General features: G+C 48.9%; 1 protein-coding gene and 1 long non-coding RNA gene across 8 annotated transcripts in view; one reads left to right on the top strand and one right to left on the bottom strand.

Annotated features, from left to right (window-relative positions):
- The first annotated feature begins 2,428 nt into the window (after positions 1–2,428).
- On the top strand, positions 2,429–8,031 carry CD8B (CD8 subunit beta). Its single transcript, XM_015862945.3, has 5 exons — positions 2,429–3,436; positions 5,450–5,800; positions 7,044–7,139; positions 7,516–7,605; positions 7,689–8,031. Exons 1-5 carry the CDS (start codon positions 3,370–3,372, stop codon positions 7,727–7,729), a joined length of 645 nt encoding a protein of 214 aa, XP_015718431.2. The 5' UTR covers positions 2,429–3,369; the 3' UTR covers positions 7,730–8,031.
- A 3,913-nt stretch (positions 8,032–11,944) lies between these two features.
- LOC107314060 (uncharacterized) overlaps positions 11,945–14,426 on the bottom strand; it is a 65,719-nt gene continuing 63,237 nt past the window's right edge. For all 7 annotated transcript variants that reach the window (XR_014946073.1, XR_014946076.1, XR_014946071.1 and 4 more), the window contains one exon: positions 11,945–13,236. This is a non-coding gene — a long non-coding RNA (uncharacterized LOC107314060). The remainder of the gene's footprint in view (positions 13,237–14,426) is intronic.

The raw sequence follows: 14,426 nt of genomic DNA, 5'->3' as shown, positions 1-14,426 counted from the left end.
AATTTCAGAGCTGGGGACCATCCCATTGCACACTGGTGTGTAGCTGAGGGTGAAAGCCTGCTCCCTCACAGCATGGACGGGGGCTAAGCCCTGCTGCTGCATCAGCTGAACTGCAGCTGGAGGTCTGCACCTGCAGAGACAAACAGAGCCCCAGCTTCACCCCACAAACCACACTGCAGCTCAGAGCCCTGCACACCACTCAGCCCGTTTCGTTTTCCTCTGCCATTACACAGAATAGGGCATTACTCATTCTCTTGTCATTCTCATTCTCCTTCTCTCCCCCCAAATACTGCAACTAACTCATTAAAAATAAGGGAGGAAAAGAAAGCAAAACTGCTCCCACATAGCTACTTGAGCCCTGGGGATTACCCCTTGGGGACCCCCACCACCCTATGATCCCCTATCTCCAGTAACTGCATTCCTGGCTGTGCTTCACTGGGCTCAAAGCTGAGCAGCTCTCTCCATTCCCAAAAATACCGTAGCCCAAAAAGCACTGAGGGTGCAGCTCTGTCCTTGTTTTTATGCTCAGTGTTCACATTTGTGGCTACTGAGGAGCTCCAGGGCAGCTCAGCCCCCTGGGTCTGACCATCCCCGGTGGGCAGTGCCCCTCTCCAGCCCCTGCACACCCAGCACAGCCTGGCTCACTGCTCTGCTGCAAAATGGGATTTCAGTAGAGCTGGGGACCCCACTGGGTCGTGCTTCTTCACTGCAGTGACCCCTTCTTTCCCCATGCTTTGCTCCAGTTCCCCAAAGCAACACATTGTGCTGAAAGGAGGACATCACGGGTGGGGGAATACAGCTGGAAATGTTACAGAGCTGGCAAAGGAGCAGGAAATTGGTGCTGGGAAGGTGAGGTGAGGGGATGGGCAAGGAGAAGACTGTGCAGATGGGACAGGGATGTGGCTGGGCAAAGGATCGAGAAGGTTGGCTTTCACTGATGATATTAAAGACTTAAATCTCACTAGAAACTGTGAGGCAAGCAGCACAGACGCATGAAAATTCAAAGATTCCCCTCCATCTTGCCCCAGCCGCCAGCAAAGCTCGTGATTAGGGTCCCACAGGAGCCGCTGCGCCCCAGCAAGGTCACAAACACCTCTTGTTTGTGCCAACAGATGGGTTCAGCTCAACCCCCCTGTGCTCTTCCCAGACAGCAGCCCCAAACAAAGCGGGGATGCGATAAGCAGCACCTGGCTGCCTGCACGCTCCCACGGCTCTGGGGCTGTTGTTGGCGATGGGCTGCCAGACACAGGCATCCCACCTCTGGTGTGTTTACTGGGAGCAGCACCCAGCCCTGAGAACGGTCTTGTTTTGAACAGAAAAAGAAAGAAAGCCACAAAACTCTAACAGCTTTACACTTTTACGTTGTTAATATTCTTTTCTTTCCATTGTACAAATGTATGTTAAAATGCTGCAGGGAAGTACCTCTAAAGCTGCTATAATCCTAAGATCATTTGAGTTGGAAGGGACCCTTAAAGGCTACCTTGTTCAACCCCTGCTACAAAAACTTACAGCCCCATCAGGTGCTCAAAGCCTGGGGAACCCTCAAAACTCAAAGTGTCTGCTTTCGACAAGCCACTGTCACCAACCTTCTGGCAGCATTTGAAGCCCACAGTAATGTGCCCCGTGCCCAAGGATGTAACAGTGCTTACTCCATCTCTGGGAGCACTCTGGTCCTGGCCAGGAGGTCAGAAGATGAGCAGGGGTCAGCAGACAAAGAGGTGGAAAAGGGGAGATCCAGCCATGGCAGCAGGCAGGACAACTCACATGCAGTGGGAAAACCCACTTGAAGTGGCATTTCTGAAATGAAATCCCTTGATATAAAGGACCCCACAGCCTCTATGTGTGGGTCCTCAAATGGGAGCGTTGGAGCGGGGAAATACAACCATGTGCTAATGATGGGGACCAGCCCCATTTGGGGACAGCATTTTGAGTTCACTGCAGCCTTAGTGAGAATACTGCACTCCGTCACTCCCTGAAAATGCAATTAAAATCTGCCTGCCTTGTCTGAGTCACTGCACTGCAGTTCCCCTCCTCTCCCCTGCAACCAGGTGCTCTCCCTTGCCTTTATGTGCAGCCTGGAGCTGGGCTCGCTCTCCTTTGGGGCCACCACAAACCTCCCACCACCCCAAAACCTCTCAGTGTCCTCCTGGTGGGCCTCTACCCAAAGAAAGGCACCAGCAATAAGCAGAAACTATAGAGAATGAGGTGCTGCCAGCACAGCTCTGATGGAAGGCTGCACCCTGTGAGAAGGGCTGAACACTTAAAGGAATGAAATGAGCTGGAAAGCACTGAAATGACCTCTGGGCTGTTCCTTCCAGGAAAGAGTTAAGGAACAATTCAGCCAACCCAACATGTTACCCTTCACCGCAAGGCTCTGGGTGGTTGTAGCAGGAAATCGTATTAAACAGAAGGGTGGAGGGGTGCGGTGTGGGGGGGGAATGTGTTAAAGCAGCATAGAAAAATCTGGTGAAAATGTGAAAAAAACTACATCAGATGAGATGGAAAATCCTTTTTCTCTTCCCATTCATCTGGCAACTCACAGCTTCAGGGGGGGCCTCATGTCTGTGTGTGAGATGCCCAAGAGTGAGGGATGGGGAGCTGCACAGCCCCCCTAAAGGCCCTGTGGGTACGAGACAGCAGGGAACCCCAGCAACGGGAGAGAAGAAAAGGACAGCACACCATCCATTTCTTCCCAAAGATGGGAATTCTGAGGGCTTGCAAGCCCTGCACCCACCGCTCCCTGCACTTTCACACTGTGCATTTCACTGCTCAAATCCCAAACCACTCGTGCTTCAAATCCTTCACCTATCACTTCAATACTTCTGTGAATGAGGCACTCGGTGTCAAAGCTCAGGGTCAGGTGAAGAGCCTGAGCAGAATTTCCTTACTTTTGTGGTTTGTCAGCCACTAAATTTGTTTGAGGTTTCTTGCTGTTGTCTTCAAAGCATTCTGCGATGCCTCCCTCGTGCGCTTCATGGGGAGCTCTCAGCATTTTCCAGGCCCAGGACGGAATGTTTCCTGCACGAGGATGGTTTGATACGCAGTGAACCCCGGAGGCTGCAGTTAATTCTGCTGCCTTCTGCTGAAGCAAATGGCAGAGTGCCTGGAGTTGCATCTTCTCATTTAGAACGCAAATTGATTTCTACAGAAAACAGCCAAAGGGGGTTGTTTTATTCATTCCGTGCCCTCCGAGCCAGCTTGCTGCTCTCTGATACACAGAGGCCAGATTTTACAACAGGAAGAAATGCCAGATGGTGAAATAGGAGGAAATCATTAAAAAGCAGCAAGCCCGACCCGTCGCCCCTACACCTGATTGTCAGAGCGGGGACTTCTCACCAGCCAACACCAGCAGCACCTGCACACAGCTGGATGATGATGGACATGGCCACCATGGCCCGGCCATGGCTCTGGCTCTGGCTCTGCCTGCAGCTCCCAGGTAAGAGGGATACCTCTGGATGAGGGCAATTGAAATCGCTAATCCCAGGTAATAGTGATAGGATGAGAGGAGATGGCTTCAAGTTGTGCCAGGAGAGGATCAGGTTGGGCATTAGGGAGCATTTCTACTCAGGAAGAGCAGTGAGGCACTGGAACACAGTGCACAGGGAGGTGGTGGAGTCACTGTCCATGCAGATGGTCAGGAACCATGGGGATGTGGCACTGAGGAACATGGATAGTGGGCACGGTGGTGGTAGGTGGATGGTCAGACTGGATGATCTTAGACACCTTTTCAAACCTTAATGATTCTACGGTTCTATAATTCCCATCATAAAACATGATGGCTGGGGGCTTGCAGGGGATATGGACTGAATGTACAGTCGGTGTACGTATTCTACATATATATAGTACATACAGAGTTGTCCCAGTGCAGTGGCAAGGACATCCCAGGCCCCCAACAAACCCACCAGTTGAACCAAAAGCCCCAGATGGGGAAAATTAAATAACTAAGACAAACAAGAAGGTGCCTGCAGGGAGAAAAGCACCACAGTATGGTGGGGCTGGCTAGTTTCCCTCTGAATAAGATCACAGCAAATCCCAGTTTGCCCCACATGGGTAAAGGGAAACCTATTGGCCCCCATGGCTCCATTCCTGAGCTGCTGCCCCATTCCCACCTGACTCCCTGCTCCCAGCCAAACCACACACCAGGATGGGGCAGCCAGGGCCAAGCGCTTGGCTGTGCAGTGGGCTTGCAGGGCTAGGGCTGCACAGGGCAGTTTGCAACAGAGGCCATGGGGTTTTGAAGGAATATGCACATTTTAAGGCAAAAAATAAGGGGGGGAAAGGGCTCTGTTCAGCTTTCTGCATGGCTCTAAATCTTGCCTGGGAAACAGGCAGGAGAAGGGAAAGCATCCTTATCTCCTGAGGCTGTTTTTCACAAGGATGTGCAGCTGCACAGGATTATTTACTGAACAGAAAGCTCTGCTCCAGCTCCTGTTTTCCTTCCCCAAGGCCATGCCAGCTGCCTCCTCTCACACACAAACACCACTCCTATCTGCTCGGACCTGAGATAATATTTCCACAGTACCTGAACAGCCCAAACAAGGCGATACGACGCCAAACTGAAGCTTTCAAATCCTTTTGCTACCTTTGAGTTGTTCTTCTTCTCCACATCGCAAAACTCTTATGAAAAAGATCCATCGAAAAATAAATACCAAATAAAATGAAATGGCATTAGCTTTATATTCATTTTCCCAACCTTTCCACATTTTCTCTGCCATTTCTAGAGATGTGTTTTAGGAAGAGAGCAACACATCCCACAGCAACAGCTCTGGAGTTGTTCAGAGGTTTATAAATACGAAACAACAGAAATAATCTAAAAGTTTTAGCAACTAAAATAAGGGAGTGAAGGGGGCTCAAAAGGATCTCTGGATTCCAAAACTGAGAGAATACAAAGAATATAGCACTCTTAAAATCATTCCTCCATACCTCTCTGCCACTGAGCTCCATTTCTGGATGACTGGTTGTGGGGTGAAGTAGTTGGTTTTGCCAAAATATATATACAAAGAGTAGCTGGGAAGCCAAAAAGGCCTCTGAAGGAATATCACAGAACCACAGACCAGGCTCCAAGCACCTGATGGAGCTGTAGGTGTCTCAGTTCATTGCAGGGGAGTTGGACTAGACGACCATGTAGGGTCCCTTCTAACTCAAACGATTCCACAATAGAATCACAGAAAATCAGATTTGGAGGGGACCCATAAGGATTACTGTGTCTAGCTTGTAATACAGGCTGATGTTTCTGCCAGAGGGGCTCTGGTTTGATGCTATTTACTGATCACAGAAGGAAAAGTTAGGCTTTAAGAGACAAGTGAACGTGGCACTGAGGGACATGGGTCATGGTGGGATCCAGAAGGTCAGGCTGATGGTTGGACCTGGGGATCTTGAAGATCTTTTCCAACCTATGTTTCTAACGAAGGTAAAACACACAGCTCTGTGTTCCTGCCTCTTTTTGTAGGTTTCTGTACAAATCTACTTTCATCCTGGACTCCAGAACATATTTTTGCCCAAACAAACAACAGCACAGAAATCGTCTGCCCGATGAAGAAGGAGCACACCGGGGTTTACTGGTACCGCTGGAACCAGGACAGGCAACACTTTGAGTTCTTGCTATTTTCCAGTCTGCTGGGAAAAGCCACGTACGGCACAAACATCAGCCAGGAGAAGTTCAGCATCCGCGGGACGAGTTCCCACCACTCCTACAGGCTGCACATCAGCCAGCTCCACGGCTCCGACAATGGAACCTACTACTGCTGCACCATCCAGTCCTCACAGCTCATCATGGGCACTGGGACCCAGCTCAGTGTGGGTGAGCATCACTCCTGGGGCTCCAAGTTGTGCGGCAGTGGGCTGGGATGATGGGGAGCATGTTGGTGTATGAGTTCCCAGTCTGGAGGTGTAAGGTTGGGGTTTCAGGGCTTTATGAGATGGGATAAGTCAGAAAATGCATCAAAGAGCTACACTGCATTTCTTGGTGGGCTTCTGGGGAGACAAAAACATACTGAATTGAGATGCAGCTGGCTCTAAAACACCCCTACTTGCTTTTTGCACATATACCCCACATCTCACATTGACTGTGCTGTCTCAAAGTTCCCTTCGGGATCGGTGCTGCTTCAAACAGAAGCTGGTTTCAGATAAAGGAGAACTGTTTTCTTTATCAGCTATGCACCTATCTATGTCCCAAAAGCAAGGCATGAAAAACATGGCTGAAATTCAGCACCGCCAAGGACACTCCAATTTATAACTGAGCCCCAGCAGATGGCTGGAAAAGATTCAACTCTGCTGAATATATATATTTTTTCCCCTTCAATAGCCAGGATAAAACAAATCGCCTCTAAGTCCCCTTAGATCTATCATTTTATTAGACAAAATAGTGCAGTTCTGAGCAACAACTGAAGTAATGTGAATACAGAAGAGATCTAGAGACCCCTGAGAGCCCCCTGTGCTGCTGCAATTCCTGTGTAAAGAACACGGGGTTGGAAACCAACAGGTAGTAATGTAAAACCTTAAAATAAATGGTGAGGTTTGCCTGGCTGTAAGCGCAACCTGGGGATTTTTCCCTTTTTTCTGCTTTAATCCTGCCTGTGTTTGCTCACTTAACTTTTTATTAACACTATGGGACTTTCTCACCACCGAGGAGCTCAGATGCTCCTTACATCCCACCCAACATGCAATCTCAAATGGTCTCAAGATGTTTTGGGGTTTTTTGTTTATTAGGAGATCCAAACAGCTCTCAATTTTAATTAACATCAACGTTTGCAACGGTGCACGACCTGATACAGGCTGCCCAGAGGAGCTGTGGGTGCCCCATTCCTGGAGGTGCTCAGGGCTGGGTGAGATGGGACTTCAGGCACCCTAATCTGGTGGGAGGGGGGTTCTATGTCAGGGAGGTTGGAACCAGATGGGCTTTAAGGTCCCTTTCACCAGATTATTCTGTGATTCTATGATGGGTGTCATTTTAAAAGCTGCCATTTCCAGCTCCCCTCCCCCCCCCCCCCCCGCTTGCTGTGCTCAGTGTGACATTAACACTATTCTACCTCTCTCCCAAACAGTCGATGTTTTGCCTCTGCCTTCAAAGTCCACGCTGGCCCCGTTCACCAAGAAACCAACGAGGTGTAAACCCATAAACAAATCTATCAACAAAAAAGGTACGGGAATGCATCAGCTCTGGCTGCTTCATGGGGAGCTTTGCTCCAGGAGCAGTGCCCTGGGTTCTACGTGGGTGTAGGGGCCAGGAAGGGTTTCCTTTTGGCTCCAGTGCTCCCCAGGGGTGTAGCCCCCCTGGATGCAGCATCAGGTGGATCCCTGCAGCAGTAAGAATGCCACAAAAAAGGTTATCAGAACCTAAGTTTCCCATGAGTCTTTGGTTTAGTGCATCCTCAAGGGATACCCTGGGGTGATGCTCATGGCCTCACCCTTCCTGAGAACAAGAGCTGCTTTTCTCTTCCCTCACCCCGTGCTCCTCCACCCAGTGCTGCAGTGCTGAGCTGAAGGGGCAGCTCCTCACCCTGTCCCCCCTTGCAGGTGCCTGCAGCCCCCTGGTCTGGATCCCGCTGGCTGCCATCAACCTGCTGCTCCTGCTGAGCCTGATCCCCACCATCCGCCGCTTCTATCGTAAGCACTGCACCCAGACACAGCCTGGGATTGGGGTGGAGGGGTGGGGGGACCAAAAACTGATTGGCATTATCTCCCCACAGGGCTGCGAAGGAGGCTGTGGCTTAGAGCTCACAGAAAGTAAATCCTGCTAGGAAAAGCTGTGGAGCATCGCCTGCGTGCTTCTGAGCCCTGCTGGGATATGACCCAGCGAGGATATTGCAGAGGACTGGCTCAGATCCTGCACTGTGCTGAGCCTTTCTCAAGGAGACTTTGGGAGCACAGCAGCTGGATCTGCACTGGGACTGGGGTACCAGATGGGTGCAGCCGGGCTGGAAAGATGCTCTGGGCTCTGCTGGTTGATGACTTTTGTAAGGAACACTTTGAGAGGTGACTGCACACCTCGTAACGATGTTAGAAGCAGTAAATATATCATTCAGCTCTGCAGGCTGGTGCCTTGTGGCCCTAATTTGGCTTGGATTTGGTCGACAAGGGATTACAAGCTCAGCAAGGAGCTGGGGAGCAAGAAGGGGTTAAAGCCTGCAAAAATCTGCGGAGGGAGTTCAGCCCGCAGACAGACACAGCCTGTCCCAAGGCCGAATCAGTGGAGCAGCAGCTGATAACAGGCAGAGGAGCCCAGCAGCACGGCACTGCCCAGCCTTGGGGATGTGCAGCCAGGTGCATATTTTCTGGCAAAAATTCAGTTCTGTGATGGGTGTTCAGCTCTGACTCCCTTTCCATGGGTAAATGACCGTAACAGGCAGCTAGAAATCCACTTCTCTTCTGAATTCCCCAATTCAGTTGCTCCATTAGAGCTCAAACAAAACCTGCAGCTCAGATGCATGCAATCACAGGAGAGGACAAGTAGCAGCAGCCCAGGGCTCTGCGCCTGCTTCCGAAATGCAGCTTTTACACTTCACCAAAGGAAACTGTGAACAAAATCTGATAATGCCACCACTCATCAGTGGGGGGTTTTGGGGTCAGTGTGCCTCAGAGATCTGAGAGGATGGTTTCACAAATGCAAGAGCTGGTGGAAAAATCACTCCCCTGTCATAGAGTTCTTCCAGAGTGTACGTAAGAAAGAAACAGGACCACTGATGAAAAGAAGCTTTTGCATCTGAGAAAACGAGCCCCCAGTGTGTTGGGTTTTTTCTTGTTCTTAACCTGAAAGAAGTTGAAAGCTCAATGACAGGCAAAGGTCAGGGATGCTGCACTGCAGGGCGAGTGAGAAAGGGGTGTTTGTGGTGAAACCCCATGGAAAAACAGGTGTGTGACTGCTGAGGGCAGAGAGCAGGAAGGCCTTGTGGCCACAGTGTCACCCAGTGATGTTCTCCAGGTGGTTGCCTCCCTGTTTCTTCCTTGTTTCGCTTGTCCTCCCAGAAACCCTCCAGCCTTCTGCCCCCTCCTCACTGCACAGAAGGAGGCTCACAGCAGACAGAGTTGCTGAATGCTCAATTATACATACAGTTATACATACAGAAATGCTGAGGCTGCACAGAAATTGAGCAGTGGAAAAGCCATTGCAGAAATACGCACCTTCCCCCCAGCCAGTTTGTTCTCAGTTGGCTCACTCATCACTGATGAGGATCACTAAGGATTTACTGTGCTGTCACTTAGAAATGCCTTTCTTTGGATACACACTCAGGGCAAACCGTGCCTTGCTGGCACTCCAACACACGCTGGCCCAGGATGCAATGGTGGGTCCCCATCCCACTGTACAGAGTCACTGTACTGTCACCCCAAGGAGACGCTCTCCTGGTCCCCAACCCTGTGTCCCTCCTCTCCCCAATTCCTGGGCTCACAAACAAAGGCATTTTGCCAAGTCCTACACCTTTTTTTTTGACATCCACTGGGTCAACAGGCTGTGGGGTTTTACAGCTGAGCTTGTGTATGCATCTCCTTTAGACTGAAATGTACACACGCACTGAAAATGGGTTCATGCACCCTGCCCTTTCTCTGTGGTTAAGAGGACAGAGATGCTGGGAGAGCCACGCAGTGCTGCAGGGCTCATCCCTGGGGATAAACGTCCTTGTGAGACCAACAACAGCTAAGATTCAACTGCTCTGCATTCAAGAATGAGATAAATAGAAAACTGAGAGTGTTTCAGGGGAAACGGGTGTTTTTTTGTAGCAAATGGCTTCCTTAAAATGACACATTGTAATGAGATCTTATATTTTAAGAACATTAAAAAGACAGGTTTGATTCAGAGCACGTTCAGGTACATTCAGACCTCTGTTCTGTCTCCATGCAGATGGGTAAGGAATAATGACAGGACAGCTATATGTGATACATCCCCTGAGTATTTCAGCCTTGTTCAGTGAACAAGATTTCCTGAGCCTGGTGCCAACTATGGAGTAACACACAACAGACCCCTTTTCCAAGTGCTTGTCCAGGCTCTGCATGCTCAGCGCTCCTCAGCAAGGATATCTGTGGGTGATGGATGGCTGCTTTAGACTTAATCCTGACCATCAGCAGCTTCATCTGCTGCCCCTTACTTTTTGTATTGATTGAAAGAGGCAGTGGGCCCTCAAGCCCCTTCTGCACCCACCTGCCAGTCACAAATCTGGAGACCTCCAGTGAATACTCATTTAGACCACGTATTTTCAAGCTAACAAGTCCCAGCCTTAATACTCCAAATCCATCTCAGACATCCAGTCCTCCTTTTTGCCCTTTTCTGAACCTCCTCTGGTATGGAAAACAGCAAACACTCCCCTTTAGAGCAGTGGGCACCAGGCTGCTAAAAGTGAAACCTAGCACTGAATTTAGTTTGTCTTGTTGATGGCAGAAGGGTGCATTAAGGCAGCCTCTTTTGAATAAGATATCCTGTTTGAGGGTTGTGTTCACAGGTTTCATTCTACAGTGAGGGTTGTTGTTTTTTTGTTTGGTTTTGTTTTTTTTTGTTCCAAGGTAATGCGAAATCTAGAGGAAATAACAAGTTGAAATAACTAAGCAACCAACATCATCAATAGTGACCACAAAACAGATGAAGCAAAGCCATAGGCTGCCATACAGCCAGCACTGTTGGCAGGAAGGATGGACAATCAGAACCTGGTCCATTCCCTGAGCTGTAACCAACCACAGAAACTGAAGTTCCCTCCTAAGATGTAACCATTGAGGATGCATAGCACTACCCCGTCCTGGGAAAGTTATCCTCCACTGCAGAAATGGCCCCAGAAACCCTCCAGTCCTTGTCCCTTTTAGGGAGGGCTGTGTGCTTCCTTGGTGAATGCTGAACTGATGGAGGTGGGATCAGAGCTGTGGGGATAACAGCACAGCTACGAGAACCCACCAGAAACCTGACTGTGGGAATGGGGGCTGCAGCAGAAGGTGGGAATTGTGAGTCCCGTTCACTGATTAAACACTGGAACTGCTCTTCATACAAAAATGGATGCACTGGAGCAATCATCACCATCATTTACCCGAGGAAAGCCCATAGGTGGTGCTGGTAGACATAAAGCCTTGAGATTCAGTGCAGAACTACAGCAAGTCTCTGCGGTGTGCGGGAGATCAGAGCTGCAGAACTGCACGCTGGTTGCTCCTGCCTCCAGCTGCAGCAAAACCACTCTGTGCTGCAGGAGTCAATTGTCACCGGCTCCCAAAAGGTGGCAGCATTGGAGCTCATTTACCGACTGGCTGCACTTCCCAGCTCTAAGGCATTGAGAGATGAGGTGCACGAGGCCTGTGCAAGCTGCTTGTGCAAAGCTATCATCTTCTTGCACGAAGCAAACTCTTTGACACTCGGCCCTGGTATCAAACTCGCAGCACAAGCAATGCATGTGTGGAGATATCTGACCTACTGCTGGGGTTATAGGGCAGCACTGTGGGGGGATGAGTGTGCAGGAGCGGTTGTGGTTTGCAAACTGTTTCTTAAGGCAGGTGAGGTTTACAGTAGAAATATCCAGTGTGTAGTCTTGTATTGGCTGCTGTACTGGAAACACACAGTGGAAAGATGTGTGAGTGTTGCACATGAGATTTTCCAAAGCCCTTCAGAGCTGCAGCTCTGCAAAGAAAAGGGGACAGCGAGTTGCTCAGAAACCACAGCTCCATTTCACACCGGAAAAGCTGCATGTCTGAGTCTGATGGGTTTTGGACCCCTCAGTTTGAAACAAAAACTTGTGATTAGAGACTACAGCTTGAAAACTTCATTAAAGATTTCAATTCCTCCGTACTAAAGAGGTCAGATATTCTTATATTAGCAGCAGGGAGCATCAGCAGTGCTGAAATCAACACAGCCATGCGTTACACGTGCTCACCACAAGCCCATCCCTTGCAGGACATCCCTGCTGTCACACAGCCAGACTGTAGGAGACATGTTTCTAATGTTTCAGAAGAAGAAAAGCACCCTTTCAAAAGACACAGGTTATGTTGATATAACTTTATGTCTGACCAAGCTCCGTGGTAGGAATGAACTCCTAGCTTTACTATCTGAAATTTCGTTAAGTATGGATACAGGTAGTTGACATCTGTTGCCATTCCTTTGTTTACCAGCGTTATCACTCCATCACAGAAGGCAAACAGATTGGTCAGGCACAGTCTGCCCTTGGTAAAGACGTGCTGGTTGTCTCAGATCACTCCTCACTTTGCATGTGCCACCCAGAAGTATCTTCTCCATCATCTCCCCAGGCACAGAGATGAGGCTCACTGTTCTGTAGTTCACCAGGTCTTCCATTCTTAAAAATGGGAGTGATGTTTCCCTTTCTACAGTCACTGGCAACTGCACCTCACAGCCACGGCTTTTTAAATATGATGGAAAGTATCTTGGCAACCACCTCAGACAGCTCCTTCATGACCCTGAGGTGCCAAGGACTGATACTCATTGATTCTCATGAGACAGTCTCAGACTTGCTCTTCTCTTACAGTGGGAGGTATTTTGCTCCCCCAGTTTCCAGCTAGAGCTTCAGGGATGTGAGAGTCAAGAGAAGCCTGGCTGCCAGTGAAGACTGAGGCAAAGAACTCGCTGAGTACCTCAGCCTTCTCTGTGTCTGCTGCAGCAAGTTTTCCCCTTCTCATTTATCAGAGGGGTACACTCTCCTTGGTCTGTCTCTTCTGATCAATGTACCTGTAGAATCCCTTCTTCTTTTTCACATCCCTTGCCAAACACAGTTCCATCTGCACTTGGCTTTCCTTACCCATCTCTGCATGTCCAGACAGCATTTCTGTATTCTTCCCAGGCCACACATCTCTGCCTATACAAGAACATCCCACAGTTTGCTCCTGTGCTCTCAGAAGGGCATCCTTCAAGGGCTGCCAGTTCTGCTACACTCCTTTGTCTGTAAGGACAGCTTCCCAGGGGAACTCAGACAGTAAATCCTTGAGCATCCTGAGGTTTGCTCTCCTGAAGTTCAGGATCATGACTTTGCTTTTTGACAGGTCCGTTTTCCTCAAGATCACAAACTCCACCAGAGCGTGTCCAGTGCATCCCAGAACACCTCCAACCTTAACCTCTTCAATGAGCTCCTGTGGGCTGGTGAGGAACAGCTCCAGGAACATTACACCTCCAGTCAGTTTGTCTAATACCTGCACCAGAAAGTTATCCTCAACACATGTCAGGAGTCTCTGGGATTGCTTGCAGCTCACTGTGTTGCTTTCTCAGCAGACATCTGGGTGTTTCAAATCCCCCACCAAGACGAGAATGTGAGATTACGACAATTCCTGCAAATAAAACAAGAAGGTCTCATTAACAGGCCAGCAGTAGACCCCAATCTTTATTACCTTTATTGATATGGAAATACTTGGAGGAAATTGGGAAGTAAGATGCCCCTACTAAGGAAGGCAATAGGTCTTCCTGAACTTTCCTGTACTCCTCTTGTAGAGTTTCATCTAACACATCTCTAAAGACAAGATGCTGTGTGTAGGCAACCGTGCTCCATGGCAGGATGAGAATACAGTCCCAAGAAACATTCAACCCAATGCATTCACCAACGGGTTCCCTTCCAAACAAACCACACTGAACCACTAAAAAGAGAAGTTGTTCTGCTTTGGTCACATTTCTGGTATAAGGCAGAAGCAGCTCAGTGCAGCACCTCACAAAACATGTGACAGCTTCAGCCACACACAAGGCATGCCCACAGCTTCAGCTCCTGCCCCACGTTCCTCCATCAGGCAGTGAAGTCAGGCACTCCTCAAAGCTCTTGATCTCACTTCAAAGGTAGAATGGATTCTATTTCGACTGAGAAGAATGTATTTACAGCAGACCCAAAGAGCATGCTTGTGATGCTATTAAATGGATAGACAAACCAAATGTTCTCATTTTATTGTAAAAAAAAAAAAAAAGCTGCTCTAAGTGATGCTGTCCTAAAACCTCCAACAAAGGCCTAGAATAACAGATTCTAGAAGGCTCCACAGCAGCTTTCCTTACTCACCAAAATACGTTGAGGCCCAAAGAAATGAGCCCAGGAATAACCAGACAATTCTGACCCATTTTCTCACAAAACAGCCCTTGCACCACACAGCATTTCATGGTTTCTGGCATTCAGGAACAGGGGGCTTAATCACAAAACAGGAATACAGCAACACATCACAAATAACAGCAGAGCCAGGAAATAACAACTGAAGACAAAAATAACACCAGCACAGGGAAACTGTTGTTACTGCATATGTGCAAAGCTGCAGCGCTTACCAATGTGTGAGTGGTCAACTGGAGGCAGCATCAAAGGCCATGAATGTTGACACATATTTGTCAGGGTGGTTATAGAATAAGACCACAAAAATTCTGCTTTGAAAAAAAGAAGTAAAAATTTGCATGCCACTGGCACATGGGGCTTTTTTGATGGGTTTCACATCACGGACCTGCCTTGAACAAAGCAGCATCTGCAAAACAATTGCAAAGAAGAAAAGGGCTG

The sequence above is a fragment of the Coturnix japonica genome, chromosome 4 (genome assembly GCF_054131305.1).
Source record: "Coturnix japonica strain WE chromosome 4, WE-NBRP24, whole genome shotgun sequence".
NCBI lineage: Eukaryota > Metazoa > Chordata > Aves > Galliformes > Phasianidae > Coturnix > Coturnix japonica.
This window is presented reverse-complemented; position numbering and strand designations above follow the sequence as displayed.

What these genes read in the sequence shown, in the direction of transcription:
- CD8B (XM_015862945.3), top strand. Translation starts at nt 3,370, where the DNA reads ATGATGATGGACATGGCCACCATGGCCCGGCCATGGCTCTGGCTCTGG. An exon ending in GCTCTGCCTGCAGCTCCCAG is followed by an intron (nt 3,437 to 5,449) that starts GTAAGAGGGATA and finishes CTCTTTTTGTAG; the next exon opens with GTTTCTGTACAAATCTACTT. An exon ending in CAAATCTATCAACAAAAAAG is followed by an intron (nt 7,140 to 7,515) that starts GTACGGGAATGC and finishes CCCCCCTTGCAG; the next exon opens with GTGCCTGCAGCCCCCTGGTC.